Source organism: Hyperolius riggenbachi, chromosome 8 (genome assembly GCF_040937935.1).
Source record: "Hyperolius riggenbachi isolate aHypRig1 chromosome 8, aHypRig1.pri, whole genome shotgun sequence".
NCBI lineage: Eukaryota > Metazoa > Chordata > Amphibia > Anura > Hyperoliidae > Hyperolius > Hyperolius riggenbachi.
In genome coordinates, this window is record NC_090653.1 from 242722280 (window position 1) to 242746307 (window position 24028).

General features: G+C 44.1%; 1 protein-coding gene across 1 annotated transcript in view; it reads right to left on the bottom strand.

The window, feature by feature from the left end:
* The window catches only part of GPR107 (G protein-coupled receptor 107), a 143533-nt gene that overhangs the window by 118259 nt on the left and 1246 nt on the right, over window positions 1-24028 (bottom strand). Inside the window, exons 2-3 of the mRNA XM_068248460.1 lie at window positions 11585-11710; window positions 3871-3921 (exon numbers count right to left, since the gene is read on the bottom strand). Coding sequence (XP_068104561.1) covers window positions 3871-3921; window positions 11585-11710 — 177 coding nt within the window. The remainder of the gene's footprint in view (window positions 1-3870; window positions 3922-11584; window positions 11711-24028) is intronic.

Here is a 24028-nt window from a genome sequence, read left to right on the forward strand (position 1 = left end):
TAACCTCCATGGCTGGATTTCTGAGCAAAAAGTGGTTCAATTTTCATGAAATGTTTTCCTGTAACTTACCAAAATGTGTCATGCAAGGGTCTAGAATACATTTTGAGTATCCATCTTGGCACAAAATAATGTCAAAACTAAAATTTCTTTTGATGTTGGAAAAAAAAAAAATTAATTTCATTTTCCCCTTCTGCCAGGCAAAAAAAAAATAAAAAAAATCCCGTCTTCAGCTTTTTGCCAGAAAATGTGCAGTTTTTGCATGTGTTTTTTCGTATTAAAATTTGCATTAGTGTTAGTTAGGATTTCCAGAGCATGCAGAAATTTGCATATGAACGCAAATTTTAATGCAAAAAAAAAAAAAAAAAAAAAAAAAAAAAAAAAAAAAGTGAAAAAAATGGGACCCTGCCTTAGAACTGCTGGCCGAGTCTGACTCATCCATACCGGTTTCAGGTATTTTTCTTGGATGAGTCAGGCTCGTCCATACCTCCAGGGAGGCTAAAGGGCTGAGTTTGCGACAATGCTGAGCATAGAGTCTAAAAACAAAACAATGTTAAACAATGTTAAATGAAAACTGCACAAGAAAGTCAAAGGGAAGATCCGAGAAGATCTACTCACCTGGTGCTTCCTTCTAGCCTCCGGCAGCCGATATGTTCCTCACCGCAACTCCACTCCCAGCCGGTGGCCCGCGGTTCCCTCCATTGCAGATGCCGAACAGCATCTACTGCGCAGTCGCACTTACGTAGCCTGGAGCGTTCTGTGCCTGCGCCTACTACTGCACAGAACACTCCTGACCACGTGAGCGCGATCACGAGCGGCGCAGAAGATGCCAACCTGGCCAGATCGGCATCTGCAACGGAGGGGACCCCGGGCCACCAGCGGGTAGCAGAGCTGCAGCGAGGGCACAGGACGGCTGCCAGGAGCTGGAGGAAGCCCCAGGTAAGTAGAGCTTTTATTTTGCTTGGACCTTCCCGTCAAGGAGCGTGCTACTGATTGTTAAGAGCGTCAGAAGATACTTCCTCCAATTTGATATTCCACGCCACCCTACTGGTCCTGTAATCCTTCACCAACAACTATCTGTACTGTGGCTTTCCCTTATGCTTGGTACACACCATGCAATTTTCCCATCAGATCTGCTTCCAATTGAGAAAGGGATAGATTTTGTGCAGTAATGATCTCAAAATTGATCCCTTTCTGAATCGGAAACAGGGTCAGTCAGTCTGATGGGAAAATTGCATGGTGTGTATTAGGCAATGGCATTGCATCTACTCCAGTCTGCTGACATCTCAGACTTTTACAGTTTTGACTGAAGATTACCTCTGTTTAGATTTTCTGTCTGTCACTTTGAAGAGAACCTTTACATATTCACCTATTACTATGCCAAACATATTCACCTTCTGAGTAAATATTAAAGCGGACCTGCACTAAAACATAAGCAACAGCATAGTAACCTTTAAATAAAAAAAACATTTCTTTGTTACAGCTGATACAAATCCTGCAATAAATCTGCAGTGGGTTTACTTCCTGCTTTCATAGAAGTAGGCATAGGGTTAACATCCTGTGTTTATAAATTAGCTGCTCTGCTGAGATTCCTGAGCTGACAGTTAATATATTAAATTACACTTGTGATTAGTCAAAGATAGGGGGAATCAGACAGTCTAAACGCTCTAAATACATACAGGGTGGACTTCTCTCCATTTTCCATCTGTCCTGTGTAAGAGTTGAGGTCTGCTTTAATGCAATATACAACACATATGAAAAAACTATCCTTCCTACTTGGAATCTATTTCTGTGCTGCCTACAGAATAACCCTTAGAGAGATGTAATGTACATGGATTGTTGCCTTTCCACATGATGGGAGTGCCATAGCCTGCTGACACTTTTTATATTATTGACCCGATAAGCCAGTGAAAAGTTTGGTCTATTTTTGGGCGTTCTTCTGTAGAGGCAAGTCCTTTTTTTTTTCTTTTTTTTCAATTTCAAAAGTTTTATTAAATTATAAAGGAAATGCAACAATAATTGCATTGGTTTCCCACGCAGGGAAGTCAGCAGTTTTTCACGTTTTTTGTTTTGTTTTTTTTGTGTGTACCTCCTTTGTGTACGGCCTTCCTTGCCGCAATAGCAGTGTAGGGGGCGATATTGTGGCTGGGAACGCGAAGAATCACTCGACTTCCCAGCCTGTCCGGTCCTGACGGCGAAACCGGAAGTAGCCGCCGGCGGGGACGGGAGGATCAGAGAGACACGGCCAGGGCACCGATCAGCTACAGGGGGCTGAGGGAAGCCCCAGGTGAGTAAAACTCATTTTTTTTGTTGACTTAAAGAGAATCTGTATTGTTAAAATCGCACAAAAGTAAACATACCAGTGTGTTAGGGGACATCTCCTATTACCCTCTGTCACAATTTCGCCGCTCCTCGCCGCATTAAAAGTGGTTAAAAACAGTTTTAAAAAGTTTATAAACAAACAAAATGGCCACCAAAATAGGAAGTAGGTTGATGTACTGTATGTCCACACATAGAAAATACAACCATACACAAGCAGGCTGTATACAGCCTTCCTTTTGAATCTCAAGATATCATTTGTGTGTTTCTTTCTCCCTGCAGTTCTCATGCACTGAAGTTTCAGGCTGCTCTTTTTTCTCCTGCAAACAGCTTTGCCATTGTCTGTAATTTTTCAGTATGTGAAAACCCAGCCAGCTCAGAGGACGATTTATCCAGCTTGTAAACGATAAGAGAGAAGCTGCTCTAATCTAAATAATACACAGACAGTGTGCATAGAGAGGCCTGGAAGGGGGAAATCATAGCAGAACCACAACACTGAAGAACTTGGCAGCCTTCCAGACACAGGCTGACAAGTCTGACAAGGGAAAGATACATTGATTTATTACAGAGACTGTGATAGCAGAAAGTGCTGCTGTAAGCCAGAACACATTAGAATAGCTTTTGGAACTTGTAGGATGATAAAAAACAGGATGCAATTTTTGTTACGGAGTCTCTTTAAGGTTCACTTTAAGCAATACCAGTTTCCTGGCTATCCTGCTGACTCTCTGCCTTAAATATGTTTAGCCACAGACCCTGAACAAGCATGCAGCAGATTAGGCATTCCTGACAATATTGTCAGATCTGACAAGATTAGCTGCATGCTTGTTTCTAGTGATTCAGACATTACTGCAGCCAAATAGACCAGCAGAGCTGCCATTCAACTGGTATTGTTTAACAGGAAATAAAAATGGCTGCCTCCGTGTTCTTCTCACTACAGTTGTCCTTTAAAGAGACTCTGTTTTAAAAAAAAAGCTCCCCTGGAGGGTACTCACCTCGGTAGGGGAAGCCTCGGGGTCCCAATGAGGCTTCACCCTCCGCTGTAGCTGCAGTTAATGCAGCGCTGGCTCCCCCAAAGTCTCCTGCAATCCACGCTCGACATGCCTGACAAGGCTTGCTATATTTACCTTCCCTGGCTCCAGCGGGGATGCGGTTGCGGCTCTCCACACTGAGATCTCCGTCGGGTCCACTCTACTACGCAAGTGCAGGAGACTTGCGGCTGCGCAGTAGAGTGGGCCCACAGCGATCGGCTATTTCCACCTATCTCTGAGCGGAGAGCCGATACTGCGCCTACGCTGGAGCCAGGAAGGTAAACATTTACATCCCCGCTGTTCGGGGGACCAGAGCGAGACCGCCGAGGGACACAGGAGGACAGAGGTAGCCTTGATAGGATCCGGAAGCTTCCCCCTACCGAAGTGAGTACCCCCCAGGGGAACTGATTGTCGTTACAGGTTTTCTTTAAGCTGTTAATTGTCAAAATCAGCTGGTCACCTCTATCAACCCATTTTACTGTAAGTGCATTTAATGAAGGACTAGCATGCAGTAAGGTATATTTACCAGGTACGTTGAGAAGCCATCATTCTTGGTCATGTCCAAACTGAATCCAAACTGTGGGAGAATAAAAAACATGATATGAGCTAATCAAATTATTTTTTACACTTCATGCCTTTCAAGAACTGAACATTGTATGAAAATGTCAGGGCATGGCCATATAGGGGGGCCTTGTGGGGGTTTTAAGCTCCAATTCACTGCAAAGTGGCTGCAGTGCCTAAGAATTGCACCTTTGCCTACCCCATAAATGTTCTGCTCATTGGGGGCAAGCAGCGCACTTAAACCTATAAACCTGGCCTGATTCAGGTCACACAGCCATATTATACAACATAGTAGGGAGAAATGGCAGTGCATGCAAAACCAGGCTGTACCTGATTTACTTAAAAGGAAGAAGGCATGCATAGCCTCTAAAAGGAGATGCAAATGGGTGCATCTATGCCTTTAAAAGACCACTATTGCGAAAAATTGTAAAATGTAAAATATATGTAAACACATACAAATAAGAAGAGTTTCTTTTGGATTAAAATAAGCCATGAATGACTTTTCTCCTATGTTGCTGTCACTTACAGTAGGTAGTAGAAATCTGACAGAACAGACAGGTTTTGGGCTAGTCCATTTCTCCATAGGGGATTCTCAGCATGGCCTTTACTCTTTATAAAGAGTCTACCAGAGGCCCCATTCACACTTAGAAACGCAAAACGCCAGAGATTTTTTCAGGCGTTTTACAGGAGTGATTTTTCCGCGATTTCACATGGAAAAAAATTACTGAACACTGCGGCGATTTTGCCGCAATCACGTTTAGCGCTTCTAAAGCACTGAAAGACGATCGCCGGGAAGTCGCCTGAAAATGGTGCAGGCAACGCATTTGCGTTTCGTGTTTTTTGGGCGATTTGCACAAATCGCCCAAGTACGAACGGGCCCATAGGGTTTCATTAAGCTAGCGCTTTTAAAAAGCGCTAGCGTTTGAGCGTTTTGCTAGAAATCGCGGCAAAACGCTCTAGTGTGAATGGGGTCTGAAAAGGATTTATACAATGATGCTGGCCAGCCTCCCAGCTCGTTGCACACTTTTTTGGCAGTTAGACGGAGCAACTGTCATTCACTAAGTGCTTTTGAAAATAAAGAAAACCCCAAGAATCCCCCATGAAGAGATGGGCTAGTCCAAAACCTGTCGCTAACGTCAGATTTCTACTACCTGCCGAAAGTGACAGCTACATAGGAGAAAAGTAATTTGTGGTTCATTTTACTCTGAAAGAAATGTACCTCTTATTTGTATGTGTTTACATGTATTTTAAAATTTTAGGGATAGTGGTGCTTAGGGCTTGTTTCCACTGTTGCGACGCGATTTCGCCGGCATTCCGACGCTTGTAAAAACGCATGCGGATGCGTTTCCGCATGCGTTTTTACCCGCGATTTCGCATGGCAGGGTGCCATGCGAAATTAACCATGACACTGCCAGGGCAAAATAAAATTGAAAAAGGTGCGAAATCGCACGCGAAATCGCGGGTAAAAACGCATGTAACAAACGCATGCGTTTTTACTATTAAATACATTAGCGGCGATTCGCATGCATTTCACTCGCAGGCGAATTCGTTGGCTCTTTTGTGCGTTTTTTTACCGCTGAAAAAAACGCACCTCAACAACGCTACAGTGGAAACAGGCCCATCCACTTGCATTACATGTGCGAATCTGCATGCGTTGGACGCATGCAGATTCGCGATAGTGGAAACGAGCCCTGAAAGAGGCTCTGCATGACTTCTTGCTGTTAAGCCATTCAGAGTCTACCTGGTTTAACTATTTTATTGTGTAACTAACCTGGAAGGTTGTGCGCAGCCCACGCTGCACCCCTACCTCTACTTTAATGGCTATCTGCTGTCAGGTCAAACGCATGTTTGCATTTCGTTTCCTGGTAGTTTAAAGCGGGATTGTCACCATAATAATCGAATTTCAACAGCAACTGGTTTGAGTGTATTAATTGATAAGGATGCTAATCCTGCATTCAAAACTTTTTCTTCTGTTATGGTTTGGAGTTATCACATACTTTGGGAGCACTGGCCCTTTAGTAGTCAGTGCCAAACAGTTGCATACTGGGGGTTCTTTTATCTATAATATATTCCTCCTCTTTCCTTTATTCCCCTGCCTAATTGCCTTGCTGAAACCTGATTCCCTGCTTGCGTTTCCAAGCAAGGCTGAGGTGAGTCAGCTATTGGAAGAGAACAGAAAAAAAGTTAAGGGAAAAATGACATCAGTCTTTAGCCTCAGCTGTGGGCAAAAAACATGGCCCTCACCAGGAACAGAATTCTCTTCATTAAAGTGGACCCAAATTAAAAATACAAGATTTCAGAAATAAAATCTATTTTCTAAATTATAATAATAAATAGCAGCCTTTTTTCAGCTGCATGATGACAAATATAAAATATTTTACATTTATTGGAGGAACCCCTCCCTTCCTTTCAAATTGCCGGGACAAATTCCGGCAAACTGGTGGAGTAGGTGGTGTCCGGCAATGGAGGAATTGCTAATGGCTGCCCCCAGTATAATCCTAGTTATGAAAATAGAAGGGTGAAAAGCATGCACTGAAATGCTCATAGGCATGAAGGAGTATTTATTTATCTTTGTATGTGTCAGTGGTGCAACTAAATATTTTTAATTAAAAAAAAATGTTTGGTTTGGATCCGCTTTAAGGGCTGGTTCAGACGGACGCTTGCTGAACGTTTACAGCCAGCGTTCGGGGCTTGGCGTTAAACGCTCCCATTCAAGTTTGTACCAAGCTTTCACGCACGTTTACACAAACGCGGTGTTTGGGTCCCGATTTTCCCTGGCATTCAAGGAGCCCCTGGAAGCTACATGTAGCTTCCAGGGGCGGTTAACCGCGACGGGTAATGTCCTCCTAGGGGAAGAAAAAACACGACCGCATCCGAACGGAACGCAAACGCTGCTGAAAGCCCGAGCGCATTGCCGCCGCGACGCCAATGAACGCAACACCTCCAAACGTCCGTCTGAACCAGCCCTTATTATATAAAATTCACTGAAATCAAAATGTGGACAGTACAATAAATGTGTTATGTAAGTAGATCAAGTATTTATCTACACACACACATTGTGTGAGTGTGTGTGTGGAAGTGTGTTTTCCCCTGGCATAGTATGGCTAATCCTCCTGCTTTAAAATAGAGGTTAGGGTCCCTTCCAATAGGATGACCTCACTGCGGTGGAAGGGTCTAGTACAAATTTTTTTTACATGCATGCATGTTTTGGAAGCTACTATCCTCCATTTCTGTAAATTGTTGAACCTGTTTCAGATGCAGTTGGGTGCATTTATGTCTTTAAAGGGAACCTAAATTGAGAAGGATGTGGAGTTTTCCTTTTAAAATAATACCAGTTGCCTGACTCTCCTGCTGATCCTGTGTTTCTAATACTTTTAGCCACAGCCCCTCAGCAAGCATGCAGATCAGGTGCTCTGACTGAAGTCAGACTGGATTAGCTGCATGCCTGTTTCAGGTGTAAGATCCAGATACTACTGCAGCAAATTGATCAGTAGGAGAGTCAGGCAACTGGTATGGTTTAAAAGGAAACATCCATATCCCACTCAGTTTAGGTTCCCTTTAAGAGGCTCTGCATACCATCTTGTTGTTAAGTCATTCAGATGCAGCTTGGTGCGGCAATTTCTCCCTACTGTGTACAAAAATGTAAGTTTAACATTTTACAATATGATTATCACCTTCACAAGCATTGTTTCATGGAACAAGCAAACTTGTAAGTACCGGTAGCTTAGTACAATTATAATTGTGCTTGAGGTTGGCTGACAGACTGCAAGTCTGCAACTTTAAAAATAAAAGTTGTTAAATAGTCTTCAAACATCTTCTGCAATAAAGACTTGCAAACACAACTTCTGCTGTGAGCAGAAACAGGAAATGTAGTCATACATTGAGAGGTAAAATACAGTACTCCTATTTTTAGATATGTGCTATGTGAAGTGGGGCTATAGATATGGCCTGTACACAGGCGAGATGGATGTCGTCCAACGGGGTCGGGAAGGCTAACAACACATTCTGCTGCAATGTGATGGGAAGGGGAGCAGCGCAGATGTGCGACGTCACACTGTGGAACAGGAGGCTATCGGCTGTCGCTCAGCCAAATTGATCCACCTGGCAGATTGCTGGCCAAATCCCCTCAGCACCAGTAAATTAGCCACAACATAAGGAATTTTATATTCAAATTATTTTTGCTAGATAATTAGAGAAGCAGTCACAGCATCTTGACCCCTTAGTGCAGTAGGTAACGGTGATTAAACATAACAGAAAAGGTTTTCTGCAGGATTCAGTGCGACTGTAAGAGAGGAGAAAGTTTTCCTTGCTGCTTAGGTACATACACACATTAGGTAAAAGTCGGAGAAAATGGCAGTTAATGATCGGTTGGCACAGCCCTCAGCCTTAAAGGGACTCCGAGCAGTGCAGAAACTATGGAAAGATGCCTATCATTTTAAAGCTCTCTTTCTCCTCTTTCCAATGATATATAAACCGCCGCCCTACGCCTTTTAGTTTTCGCTATTTTCGCGATTGAAATTGCGGCCGCGATTTAGAGCGACGATTTAGGTGTCGCCAGAAAGAGAGCTTTAAAATGATATCCATCTTTCCATAGTTACATTGTATTACACAGGCCGACTTTTTCTGCTGAATGGAGCTGCTGACACTGGGGAAAGTGTCGTCCTGTGTAATACAATACAATACAATACAATACAATGTAATACAACAAGAGGGACTGTAGTGAAAAATATGCAATAAATAAAATTGCTTTTTTTGTTTTACAATATTCATGTATAGATTCATTTACAGATTATTTAGTCAGCGTTTGCCTAATGTAAAATCTTTCCTCACCCCGATTTATAAATTTATAACAGGCACAGAGATCCCCCTGCCAGGGGATCTCTGTGCATGGAACTCTCCATAAACGAACATTCCGCAGAGAGAGATATGGCTTGCTTTACAGTTGGAAACAGCCGTTATTTCCCACAATGCAACAAGGTTAGAGCTTGTACACACTGCTACGCTTGGTTAAAAAAAAAAAAAAAAAAAAATCAAAGCCTTCATGGAAATAGAAAAATCACATTGCACCAGTGTGTACAGGTTTTCACGATTTTCATGATTTTTCAAAAGACCTTGAGATAAAAAAAAAAAAAAACAAAAAAAAAAAACGCATGCGATTTTAAAAGCACAGCAGTGTGTACAGGCCCTTACACAGTAAACTGTCAGGACCATGGCCCTGATATCACACCGTGGGAGCGGTATCATCACAATATCAGCCATAAAGAGCCCACTGATCATCTACTGGAGAAAAGGTAAAGGTTACTGAAGTTGGGTTAAAGATCCCCTTTGGGATGACCTTGGGTTAAAGTTTCCTTTTAAATGACCACTATCGCAAAAAAAGTAGGCAGTTAAAATCTGACAGAACCGACAGGTTTTGCACCAGTCCATCTCCTCATGGGGGATTCTCAGGGTTTTCTTTGTTTTCAACAGCATTTCCTTAACAGCAGTTTAACTGCCAAAATAATAAGATACCAGCCAGCCTCCCTACTCACTTGCACACTATTTTGTCAGTTAGACTTTGCAACTGCTGTTCAGGAAATGATGTTGAAAACAAAGAAAACCCTGAGAATCTCCCATAAGATTAACTGGCCCAAAACCTGTCGGTCCTGTCAGATTTTAACGGCTTACTTTTTCCGTGATAGGGATCCTTTAAAGGGAATGTCCAAGCAAAATAAAAAAATGAGTTTCACTTACCTGGGGCTTCTCCCAGCCCCATGCAGCCATCCTGTGCCCTCGTAGTCACTCACTGCTGCTCCAGTCCCCTGCTGGCAGCTTGCCGAACTGGGAGGTCGGCGGGATGCATTGCGTACATTTTTACGCATTCCCGCTAGTGCAGGAACATTAACACATACATTTTTACGTGTTACTTGTTCAATGCGTACATTTTTACGCATTGAACCAGTAACGCGTAAAAATATGTGTTAATGTTCCTGCACTAGCGGGAATGCGTAAAAATGTACGCAATGCGTCCCGCCGACCTCCCAGGTCGGCAAGCTGCCAGCAGGGGACTGGAGCAGCAGTGAGTGACTACGAGGGCACAGGATGGCTGCATGGGGCTGGGAGAAGCCCCAGGTAAGTGAAACTCATTTTTTTATTTTGCTTGAACCTTCCCTTTAAAGCAGCTCCGAGATGAAAAACTAACTATAACAAGTAACACGTCTATATATCTAATCTAAAGTTTAGATAGTTTACACAGCAAATCTAGCTGCATACAGCTTTAATAGAAAATGAGTATTTATTTATCTGATACAATGAGGTCAGCCATGTTCTGTTTGTCACATTGTCACAGGCTGAGGACTGGTGATGCTATCAGCTTGCCTGTGTGTAATGTGACAAATTCAGCCCCCCTCTCCTCCTCCCCTCTACCTCTGAAATCTCTGGCTAGTAACCTCCTCCTGCCCAGACTGAGCTCCCATAAGCCCTTGCTACAGTGCCTTGGCACTCTGAAAACGCTGTGGGCGATGCCTGTTTTGTTTCAATAATCTTAATTCCCTATAAACTAAACAAAAAAGTATTTGGCTTGAGGAATGCCCTATAAACTATATGAAAGGAACACAATTATGCAATGAGTAAAAGTTTATCTCGGATCCACTTCAAAGAGAACCTGAACTGAAAATAAAAAGTCAAAATAACCACACACAGGTCATACTTCCTTCCCATGTAGTCTACTCAATCTCTTACTCCTCTCCTGCATCCCATTTGTCCACTGTGATCAATGGAATTCCCTGTCCTCCATTTTAAAAATGGCCATTACCCCATAACAGCTACTGGGTCAGCATAGTGTTAAACTGTAATATTACCCACTTGAGCCATAGGGAAACATGGACATTACCTTGCAAATTCAGTTGCAACTGCCAGCTGCTGATATATAACTGACAGCAACTGGTATATTTTATTTCTGACAAAATACTGTATTGTTAGGGCTCTTTCACATCAGAGCTGGAGTTGGAGAACGCTCAATGCATACGTTTTGTTGTGTGAGTTTTAATATGTGTTGCACTGCAGTAAGTGTGCGTTTTTAATGCGTTTTCAATGCGTTACAGCACATAGGAAAACGCAGGTAATTTTAGTTTTCAACTTTCTACATTGTTCCTCTGTTGCATTCTGGGACTGATTGCCTGCATCAACGTTTTAAAAAACGCACATAGCGTGCGTTTTACATTGACTAACATTGTAACGCATAAAGCTAGCGTCGGCCGAAAAACTGCGCCTGGGTGCAGTGTAACGCAACGCACAAAAACGCAGCGTTATATGTGAAAGCTAAAATGAAAGTCTATGGACTTTCATTTTACCTTGGGTAACGCAAACTTTACCCGTTGCGTTAAAACGCAGAAAATCTGCCCTGATGTGAAAGAGCCCTCAGAACTGGAAGGGATCACTGTACGAAGGAAATGGTGAGCTTCTGAGAGGAACTGATGGTGAGGTTAGTATGTAATATTCATTTGCAGCTACGTCATGTGTTTATTTTAAATAATTTTACTCACTTCAGGTTCCCTTTAAGTACAGCACTGCTGCCACACGATTGGCTAATTAGATGACTGCATGTATAAGTAGGTGTACCATTATGAAGTGCTCAGTAAGTATACTGCTACCACACACCCAAAAAGAAAATGTTTATTTCAGGAAAGCACCGCACTTACCAATAAGCTGCCCACACTGCTAAGGTTATCGATCCCCTTGACAGATAGGCGGCTGACAGTCACGTTCATCGATCCGTTGGCGAGTAAGCCGAACGTGTTGAGGTGTACTTTCTGCCGCATGTCATCCTGAACACAAACAAAGAAGCATTGTAACAGTTACCGGTAAGCCCTGAGCGGAATTCCTCTTTTATATTTGCCTACATTGCACAAGAGCTGGGAAATTTTAATGTTTGCTAAAAGGGATAAGAATAAAGATTTCACATCATCCCACACTGATAACAGCGGAGTCACTGGCTAGGAGAATATAGACATTACAATATTAAAGCAGCAAGGACAGTCATACTACCCAGGAAAAAAAACATATATAGTATATAAGTAGATAAATACTTGTTCTACTAACAAAACATATGTATTGATATTGCACGTGACATTTATATAGTAAATAAAAACTGTTCCAGGCATTTTCCATCCTTAATGCCTCTGACTGAAGCCAATCCTGATGTAATTTCCTCCCTTACTCTTTTTCCCTCCTAGAAACTGCACAGTCATATCTAGCTTGCTTTGTACACACATGTGAGTGCAGCATAGATTAAATTTAAGCATCTTCTGCAGAGGGGTGAGGTTTATTTCCCTTCTCCGCCTCCTGTCACACTGAATTGCCATCAGCCAATCTGTGAGGGGCGTGAATGTGGGAGGGAAGATAACAAGCTTCCCTCTCCCCGGCAATGTACTAGAAAGGAGCCAGGTTGACTGAGATAAGATTAATTTCAGCAGAAACATTTATGATTATATTGGAATGCTAGCAATGCAGACTGCATGTAGACTACATAATAAACACAGTGTAGTGGGTAAATGGAATTTGATTTTGTGGCTGACAATCTCCCTTTAAAGTGGAACTCTAGCTCTGCTGGAGGAATAAAATAAAGTTAAGGGGCCCATACACTCAGCCGATTAGCGGTCGATCGATTGCCCGATCGATTTGCGGCCGATTTCGTTTGCTTATCAATTTGCATTGGACCTAATGGAAATCTGATGACAAAAAAATGCCATCAGATCGATTTTCAATAGATTTTATACTGAAATCTATTGGAATTCTGTCCCTAGTAAAAAAAAAACGTTCCTAAACACATCAGATATCTATCTGCTATCTGCTGCTAATCTAACGAGTGTATGGCCACCTTTAGACATATGCTGGCAGATGACCAACAGATAGATCCCAAAAGATAGATCCTTCTTTGATCAAAATCTAATCAGAGTGATCCATTAAGGTAGCCATACACTGGTCGATTTGCCATCAGATTCGACCAACAGATAGATCCCTCTCTGATCGAATCTGATCAGAGAGGGATCGCATGGCTACCTTTACTGCAAACAGATTGTGAACCGATTTCAGCCTGAAACCGTTCACAATCTGTTGTGGTGATGGTGCTGCCGCCGCCGCTCCCCCCCCCCCCCCCGCATACATTACCTGCTCCGCCGGCGCGACTGCCCCCGGTCACTGCTGCTCCGTCTCCGCTCTGGTCTCCAGGTTCGGCATGCTTTACTTCTTCCTGCCCGGCAGGAAGTTTAAACAGTAGAGCGCCCTCTACTGTTTAAACTTCCTGCTGGGCAGGAGGAAGTGAAGCATGCCGGACCCGGAGACCAGACCAGAGCGGAGACGGAGCAGCGGTGACCGGGGGCAGTCGCGCCGGCGGAGCAGGTAATGTATGCGGGCTCTATTGCGTCGGTCGTCGGGCACTTGAACGCCGCTAGCGTCGCGCTCCCTACCCGCGGGCGATCGACGGTAATTTTCCGCACAGAGCGATCGGACAAAATGGATCGAAATTCGGCGTGTAGCGGGAACGATGTGACAGCAGATTCGATCCCAGTGATCGAATCTGCTGTCGATCTGGCGGGAATCGGCCTAGTGTATGGCCAGCTTTACTGTCACACACTGCAAATAGATTTTCACCTTGGAATCTGCTTAAAATCTATGGAGCGAATGTAGTGCAGAGCTGTCTGCTGGTCCCCCAGGCCAGCCCCACCCTCCAAAAAAAAAAGCATATTCTCCAGAGCCGTGCAGTATGTTGGCAGCAGAGTGCGCACACACCTGTCGGCCAGTGTACTATCTCCATCCCCGCTGGGAGCCTGTACCTCATAAACTGCGACACGTTACATAACATACATGCCCCTAGTTCATGGGGTACAGGCACCCTGACGGGGATGGAGTTAGGACACCGGCTGACAGGCGAGTGTGTCCAGGGGGAGCACATTTTAGACAGAAGTAGACTGTCATCCTGAAATCCACTGCCATACACCCAGCCTCACCTTTTCGAGTGGGAGCTTTCCATCTGGAACAAATCAATAGTTTCAGTCTATTTTAGATTGAAATTACAATTGGGCCACCATGTTGATGCACCGATCTCTGGCAGATTCGACATTACTGATTGAATCTGCCAGGGAAAATTAACAACTGAGCACCTTAAAGTGTAACTGTCGGGCATCAAAATCAATTCTTTATTTTTATCTGGTAACCAAGTAATAAGGATGCTAACCAGGGAATCCAAAAGTTAAAATCACTATTATTTTCCTTGTTGATAAATGATCATTCCTCAGTTTACCTGACTCTTATTTGGACACACAAATAACGAATGCAGTCTGATTGGCTGAAACCTCTTTCCCTCCTAGTTTCCCCTCCCACACCTCTGTTCCTCTCTGATTGGCCAATATTTCTCATGCTGAGACAATGCACTTTCTATAGTGGAGGGCGGGCAATGCATACACAATCAGGCAGCGGAGAGTAAAGGTGGAAAGGACATCAGGATTGGCTTCAAAATAGCCACAGTTAAAATGGGAAATGCTAAGAAGGATTTTCTTTTTTTTTACTGTAGAAAAATCACTAAAATCAAAACATGGACAGTGCAATTCATATGTTATGTAAGTAGAGCAAGTATTTATCTACTTATATATGTGTGTTTTTTTTTTCTGAGATAGTATGGCTGACAGCTCCTCTTTAACATTGTTAGGAAATTAGCGAAGCATACCACAGATCCTGAAGTATTACTGTTCTGCAGAAAACCAGGCAGCACATAGTGTGTTACTAGCAGTATTCTATCCAAAAGTACAACAAGAAATTCTCCTTACATGCAAATCTGATGACCCAGGGAGGGATCTCCATTTGGCCAATCAAAGCCACTGGCTGTTAGTTAAATAAAGCCCCAGTTCAGCTTCATTTTTACCGTATCTTGGGTACACACTTACCCAAGAAGAGGGAAGCCTCTGGATCCTAATGAGGCTTCCCTCGTTGTCCTCCGGTCCCCCGTCGCACAGCGTGGACCATCTAAAGATTGCTGGCAATGACTTGTCAGTAATCTGTTCAGGGCCGTGCTTATTTTGAAGCAAGAGTGTAGCCTTACTGCTACTATAAGCTACAAGAGGAGTGCGACCCCTGGTCAGCTGGAGGGTCCCTGGCAGCAGCGGAGGACCGTAGGTCACCGTGGGAACCCTGAGTCTGGAGGATCCCAGAAGAGTTGATCCAAGGACTTATCTGACTGCCATCTGGACTCGGGAAGGAATTTATCCCTTTTAAGGGCTGTCTACACGGGGAGAGGTTGTAGCGATCCGGCGGCTCGATTAGCCGTCGGATCGCCTCTTCCGCGTGCCCGCCGCGTCCCCGCTCGCGCCGCATTCGATTCCCCGCTCATCTTCCGCTCGATTCCCTGCCATTGTCCCCTCGCGGGGAGCGAGCAGGGAATCGGCGGTGCGGAGATCCGTCCTGTCGGATCTTATCAATCGAGCCGCATCAGCAGCTCGATTGATAAGGAGCATCGCGGCCGCATCTACTCGTGTAGATGTGGCTTTAAGGCTAATTGGCCCAGGCCTTGTAAGGTTTTCCACCTTCCCCCTGGATATTTGCAGGTTCAGGTTGTTTTGTTTTTCCTGGTTGGATTTGATGGACGGATGTCTTTTTTCAACCACACTATGTAACTATGTGTGTCTAGTAAATTTGCATTAATTTGCAATACACAAAAGTTTTATGCATTGCACATCTATACCTTTAGCAATACAGATGTTGAAAACAGTTGGCTTTCTTCTTGAGATGTCACTGCAAATGCATTTAGCACTTCTCCCTGAAGGTGCATACACTCTTTATACCAAACTCGGCTGATCATCGAGCGTGTACAGGCATCATTTAAATGACAAATGAAGTGATAAGAATATGGAGGCTGTCATATTTATAAACTTTTAAGCAATTCCTGTTGCCTGGCAGCCAGGGCTGTGGAGTCGGAGTCGTGGAGTCGGGCAATTTTGGGTGCCTGGAGTCGGAGTCGGGAAAAAATGCACCGACTCCGACTCCTAATGAATTTGTAACTGTAATTAAAATAGAAAATATGATAAAATGTTCTATTTCTCAGATAATAGTCATTAAAAATAATGTGTATATATACAGTAATAGCTGTGCTTAGTCCACAAAAATGAAATAAACCAATCAAAATTAGTTACTTGTGCTGCTTCAATAAAGCAGTCCCCGTATTTTTAAGGTCAGATATACATATCTGATTGTGACTGTATATATGATGTGTACACAGGAATCTCTTATATATACTAAACAACATCTATGCTGTAAGAATAAAGCCTGATGTGTAGCCGTGTCACTAATAGAGATGGTCAACGAGATGGAAATAATTCTGCATTGATGCTGATTTATGCAAGTGTATGCACTCCCTTTGCTGATGAAATCAAATAATTTGATATGTTATTAAAATTTGGTTTGGTGACTACAAATTAAAGGGTAACTGAGACGGATGAAAAGTAAACTTTTATACATACCTGGGGCTTCCTCCAGCCCCCTTCAGGCTAATCAGTCCCTCACTGTCCTCCACCACCCGGATCTTCTGCTATGAGTCCTGGTAATTCAGCCAGTCAGCGCTGTCCGGCCGCATGCCGCTCCCACAGCCAGGAACATTCTGCACCTGCGCAATAGTGCTGCAAAGGTGTAGTATGCTCCTGGCGGCGGAGTGTGTGCATGCGCACTACGCCTGACTGGCTCAAGTACCTGGACTCATAGCAGAAGATCCAGGTGGTGGAGGAGGACAACGAGGGACTGATTATCCTGAAGGCAGCTGGAGGAAGCCCCAGGTATGTATAAAACTTTAATTTCATCTGTCTCAGGTTTACTTTGTTACACAGTAGTACTATACTCTACATATGCACTCCCCACAGAGCTGCAGGGAATCCACTGAGAATGCTGTGCACATTGAACACAGAGGTGTTGTCTGTTTACAATCTCCTCAGAGTACCTGCACATCATTCTTACATGCAACCACACTTACATTGCCTAGGGCCTGATAGATGTTCTTTGTTCCGGTTTGTACCTTTTACAAGTACTCTTACCAAGGACTAGTTTTAGTCTAAAGGGAATAAATATAGTAGTCTACATATCCTTCTCACTTCAGTTGTCTTGTAAAATTCCTAAGCGTTGGCAGTTAAGAGACGAATTTCATGTTACATACTTTTAATCAACAAAATTGTAATATGCAAATTAGAGGAGTCGGAGTCGTGGAGTCGGAGTCGGTGGAATCCTAAACTGAGGAGTCGGAGTCGGTGGATTTTTGGACCGACTCCACAGCCCTGCTGATTTCTCTGGCTGCAGTGTGTCTGAATACCAGAAACATGCGGGAAGGTGTGTAGTCCAGGAGTCCCAAGACTTCCTACGGATACAGGAAAGAGAGAGACCGGAGCGCCTTATGGTGTAGTACATTAACCACTTCTCTACCACAGGGTTTTTCACCTAAAAACCACAGCAATTTTCACATTTAAGGGAGGCAAGGGTTAATGGGCTTAATGGGGGTATAATTTATTTTAAAAAAACCTCACTGATGCTGATCAGTCACTAATGCTGTGTTAGTTATCGGAGATCCTCTCACAAGTGATCTCAGTAACTGTACAGCATAGAGACTGATGCAATGTTTACACACATTCTGCATGAATGAGCACCGTCATTGGCTTTGTGAACACATGTTCACATCAGCCAATCACGGACCAGCGGGTGCCCGACGCGTATGCACATCCGCGCACGCGAACGCGATTGCGCACAGCAGCAAAATAAACAGGAGTTGCATATCTACGCCCCTGTGACTCAGGTGAAGTTTAAAGGGGCGTAGATAAGCGTGGCAGAGGTTGTTAAGTGGTTAATGTCAAGTTCTGGATAAATATAAAGTGATGAGGTACTCACAAAAGTGCAAAACCAGGAACTACAGTATAAAAACCAGTGAGGAAAACCCTCTAATAGCTTGGGTGCTGTAAACAATATCACTGGGAGGGAGCAGGCGCCCCAGAAAGATTTTAGACGCTCCAAGCTCTGCACCTTGGCTACCAGACACTGTTTTATTTGATCTGAGGAAGCGGACTGTGCTCCGCAAAACGTGTTATGGTTTGTGTGTCTGAGTATTAAAATTTCTTTCTTATATTGGCGTTTTCCCTTCTCAGCGGTAAGCCATTTTATGTTTATAACATCCATGATTATTTTCCGGGAGCCTTCTCCCTGGGAGTAATACCAGAAACAAGCATCCAGCTAATCTTGTCAGATCTGACAATAATGTCCAACACCTGATCTGCTGCATGCTTGTTCAGGGTCTATGGTCAAAAGTATTAAGAGGCAGAGAATCACCAGGACAGCCAGGCAATTAGTATTGCTTATAAGAAAATAAATATGGCAGCCTGCATATCTCTCTTGCTTCAGTTGTGCTTTAAACAAAAGTGACCCCAAGAACATTGTTCCCCTATTGCCAGAGGCTTCACCGTCAGATGCTGCTCTGTGGGCTCCCCTCCTCTCCCCACAGAGGCTATGCGTGTTACTCTGCTAGAGTGAGGGAGCATCGGAACAGTCCTCGGCCCTCTAAAGGTGGTCATGCAGCGCCTCCTTACAGGGCTACACAACTTCTGAGTTACTCCTATCTTTATTATTGTCCGAGGAAGCGGGCTAGAGACCCACGAAACGCGCTGCATTTGTTTTGGTGTACGAATTAAATCTTGTTTAAACCATACATAGTGGTTGTGTTTGGGGAGGTAAGTCCACCCTTGCCCCCCAGCTTTTATCTTTTTTTTTACCTAAGATCAATTTTTACTCTGCTGGCGCCTCTGTTTCCATTGCAATGCACTGGTAGATGGCCACTCAAGGTGCCCAAAAAACAGATCACTCTCTGATGGAAATCTGAGGGATCTTCTCCTTACACATAGAGCAAAAAAATTAAAATCTATAAAAGAAATCCAAGGACCTGCTGCAGAGCAAGCTGCTGGGCCCCCCAGGTCTTTCCACAAATAACCACTTCCCTGCCACAGGTTATTTCTGCTTGGTGCACATATCGTGACGTCCTCTCTTGGGACAGATAATGCATCAAACTAATCCCACAAGGGAGCTAAGAAAATATATGCATGCACACCATACACACACCGGCATAAGCTGTGTGTATGCCGAGAATAGTCACAGACATAAGAAGGGGAAGTGCACTGGATTAAGCCCTGGCCACAAGCGTCAGTTACAAGAAAACACAAATTTAGGCACATCGCCTCAAGTTAGGATGTTTAAAGACCACCTCCAGCCAAAAAAAGGTCTGAATGGCAATACATATACATATATGTAGTCTAGGCACTGTGTACAGTCTAGGCACTGTTGTACTGTGTACAACATATAAAGTTTACATCTGGTACATCATATTCAGGGCCAGGCCAAGAAAGGCGAGAGAGTCTCCAGCCTCAGGGTGCAGTGTAGGGCGCACAGCTCACTCAGCTATCATTGCCCTTTTGTGTTTGAAGCAGAAAGAAATAAGAAAAGGGGATAGATGGCAGTGACTGCAAGCCAGATAACTAGAGATAAAGGTGTTGGGGCCCTGGGGTGCCTCTTTGTCCAATAGCAATCAGTGTGTGATGGCTGGGGTGGGAGGGATGGGAGAGGGGGTCTGCACTTTGGTGTCTCAGCCTTAGGAGCTGGAGTACCTTGTTCCACCTCTGATCATATTGGATAGAACAGACTCAAATTTATATATGTAAGTAGAACTTATTATAGCACTTATTATTCCTCCTGTAGCTGAAAGCATTGCCACCTCTTCAGCCTGGTTAACTCCCCCGCCCCTCCCTTCCCAGCTGTCTGCCTGCCTGGATCAAATTACTTCTCTTTTCACAAACTGTAGGGCAGAGAAAAGATAGGAAAACTGCAGAAGCCTATCTTATGTCTGTTTGCTATAATTCTTGTTTCACATGTCTTTCTGTCTGCCTAGATTAGATCACATGGATATGAGGGGTGGAGTTATGACATCAATCCCCCAGCATCCTTTGCACCTATGGTTTGGTAAGAAAAAAAAATGCCCCAGGCCCAACTTCACACTGGGGGCAGGGATTTCAAGACCATATGTGGAATACGGACCCTGGGGGTGAGAAAATCACTTTATCATGTGTGAGTTTATATAGCTTGGCAACTTATTAGGTTTAAAGCAAACTGTAATTTTTAATGAAGGTATTCTTGAAATAAGTTACTGGGGAGGTCCTAAAGGGGGTGTGGCCAGCAAAATGGCAATTTGCATACAGTGCACTCCCCCTTTCCCATGTCTGTGACCATTCTCAGCATGCACACAGCTTATGCCGGTGTGTGTATGGTGTACATGGATACATTTTGTAAGCTCCCTTGTGGGATTAGTTTGATGCGCTATCTGTCCCAGGAGAGGACGTCAGGATATGTGTTCCTAATCTGTAGATATATTTGATGCAATGAATGTTTGCCTGTATGCATTATGCATGTTACAAAGTCCAGAGTGCAGACACCTAGGCAAGAGAAATGTATTCTATTGTACCAAGACCCCAGCTTTTGACTTAGCTGTAGGGATAGCAGTGGTTCCTGGATGATTGATTTGTGTGAATGCATTTGTGTGAACATTTGCAGGCTCGCTTGTGTGTTAAGTGTCTTTGCCATTTTGCTGGCCACACCCACTTTAACACCTCCTTAATAACTTATTTAAATGTCGTAACTTGAGGATATGTGCCTGAATTTAGGTACAGAAGCAGGACTGGAAGTAGGTAAAACACCTTTAAATGGATTTCATCGTTTGCTCCTCAGAGAAGTTATTGAGTTCCCATGGCCTCCTCCTGTACTATCTTTGAGATACAGGACTGACAGGATCTCTTATCTTATTTATCTGCTAACTTAATGTTACAGAGCGGGTAACACCAGGATGCCTTAGGCTTTTCCACTGATTTAGTAGTCTCACTATCACTCTAGAACATAAAACTAGTATAAGTGAATGGATTTCATTAAACACCTCTAAAGGTGCCAATACATCAGACCATGCATGGGCAGATCGACCAAGAGACAGATCTCTCTTTGATCGATGAGCTCTTTCCTGCCCATACATGCAGGCAGATTCCTGGTCGATTTAATGCTGAAATCGATTCGGAATTGATGCCGCACCTGCTGCCTCGCCGGCCCGCCACTGTCCCCTCTAATGTTAAATGTGCCCCCCTCACCATCCCGGTGCCCTATACTTTACCTGTCTGCATCCGCCGCTGGCTCCAAGTTGTTGCCAACACACACACATGCCCCCATTACTCCGGCAACCATGTGGGGGCGTGTGTATGTGAATTGTGGCGAAGCCTGGAGTCAGCAGAGGAGAGATAAAGTATAGTGCACTGTGCACGGGGGGGGGGGGGGGGGGGGGGCATGTGGGCAGACATCGCTGGGGGGGGGTTCATCACTTTCACTGCTCATCCCAATCTGGCTCGTATTATCACCATGCACCCGATTGACCACAACAGCCCGACATCTTGCAGTGTGTTTGAACGACAGACTCAGCCCGAAATTGGTCGCATTGTCAATTGGGCATGCGCTCTGTGGCAATTTTTGGGTACCTGAAGTTGAAGGTTTTATAAACCGAGGGGTTGGAGTTGGATGATATTTGTACCCATTCCATAGCCATGCAAGGGCTGTGGAGTAGGAGCCATTTTGGGTACCTGGATTCGGAGTTTGAGTCGGTGGTTTCAAAACTGGAGTCAGGGTCTGAGTTGGATAATTTTTGTACCAACTCCACAGCCCTGCTTGGAGGCACCGATTTTCATCCAATTCAATCCCTGTCACACTCCCGTGGCCGGGAGCATACTGCGCAGGCACAGAATGCGCCGGGGGGAGCATGTGCGGCCAGACTGCACCAGCTGGCCCCAACCAGAGGATTTTCCAGGGCCAATTTCAAAAGATCCAGGAGTCGGATTAGGACGGCGAGGGAGCGGTCAGCCTGGAGGAAGCCCCAGGTATGTATATTCCCTCCCCCCCTTCCCCACCAGCCACAGTTCTCTAATCACAGCACACAACTCCACAACTTAAATCATTATAATTGGCCAAATATGTGGGCATATTACTACAACCTCTTTGAAACCTAGCAGTTTGAGAGGGTCCACCCAAACACGTTAGGGGTCTTTTCCACTGGCTGACTTCAACCATACTAGCGCCAATAATGTTCTACTAAAATTCATCTCCAGTCACAAATGTTATTGTCAAGGCTACAAAGACATTCAATTGTAATTGTTTAGCATTTCTTTGGTGTCATTAAAACAAGAAGCATGTTTATCTGTTTCCTTCCAATCAGGTGTACAGTGTTTTCTGGGCTGGGTCTAGTGTCTTTATGTCTGTAAGTAGATTACAAACGGCTTGTACACTGAATTGGTATCTGAAAATGCCCCCATCTACCTCCTTGGATTTTCTTATGTTTAGAATGCATTTTTAACACACCCTGAGGTTCTTTTTAAATGTTTCCTATAAAAGTAAAATTTTTCAAGACTGTGCTAAATATTTACTCAACTAGTCTAGTCTATTATAAAAAGCTGAGTAAACACATTAAGGCATTTGATAACAGATACGATCTTTATGAATATTTGTAGGTGATAGCTAACAATCATTGTTTAAGTACGTTGTTGGGTTCCTTGCCTTGTTGCCTGTTCTGCGGAGGGGGGAGAACAAAAAAGAGACATGACAGGCTCTTTATTTTTACTGGACTTATGCTGGGCATACATGGCTCGATCATTTCGCTGCTCAATTTCGCGGTCAATTCTCTTATTTTCCACTCGTTTTTCTTATCTTTTTCCATTCACTTCAATCCAGAATTGAGGGGCGAAACGATCGGGCGGGAGATTGGACATGTCGGAAATTATCTATCGAGCCATCTTAATGGCTCAAAAATCGAGTCGTGTATTCCCAGCATTACTCTACAACTGTTTGTCAGATGTTGCCGTTTATGAACTGGAAGCTGGCTTCAAGCCTCCAGCACTAGCAGTGGTCCCTTACCAGGGCAGTAACGATCGTATAAATTTTCAACAAGAAGGTGCTTATTCCCGGAAATTAGACAAGGTGTGAAAGACCTTAGTGTGTTGCACCTCACCACAATGAAGTGAAATGATGGTAGTTCATGAACTCAGCTAAAAGCTCTGAGAAGGTGGTGCAAAGTGGTCTGCATCTGCAACACTCAATACCACCTCCAATGTGAATACTACAATGTGCATTTGTTTCACGCAGGTTCTTTTCTACACATGTCGATGTGTTTTCACCTACTAAACATGTGTAAAGCAAAACAACAAAACAAATATCTTAAAGACAATATGGTTTTCCGATGGAATCTACATATGTACATACACAATTTCCCCTTATTTTGTGTTGCCTGCCAGGTTCAAGCTTGATCCTAGGGGTGGCACTGCAATACTCCAACTCTGTACAGATGTATTGCTAGGCAAGAAACTAGTGATGCATCAGGTGCCTATGAAGAAGGTACAACGACACCTGGAACAATGAAGATGCCTACACCATTAGGTTAAGAAGGGAAACAACAGGCAAAGACCTTGCATGTCTGATCATTAAATGATCTCAAAGGACACCTGTACACACACTAGATTTTCTGTGCCCTCCTTCCTTTGTCAGAATCAATCTCCAGGGGGGGCCTTATTGATTACAGTTAGGCTCTTCTGTCCAACACATCCCTTCTCAGGCCGCGTTCACATTACAAATGCGGACGGGCACGCACGCGGAACGCAAGCCATCCGCGTTTGTATGCGTTGCGTGGCTGATCCCATCACTGAAAAGTGAATGGGACAGCCACGCGTTTTGGCAAAAAATGCATGCAGCATGCGTTCCCGGACCGCACAGGTCCAGAACGCATGCAGTGTGAACATCAGACAGTGCACTCTATGCACTGTCTGATGTCGTGCGTGTCAGCCACCTGCACGCGTTTCCAAAACGGGGCTGGAATAGCGTGCAGTGTGAACGGGGCCTCAGTCACAATCCAACACATCCCTCCTCAGTCACAATCCTAAGTCACAGACAGGCTCTCCTCTCCAGTATACCCCTCATAGGCCACAGTAAGGCACTCCTTTCCAGTGTATCTCTCCTCTGCCACAGAATGGCTCTCTCCAGTGGAGCAGTGCTTTCCAGCACTG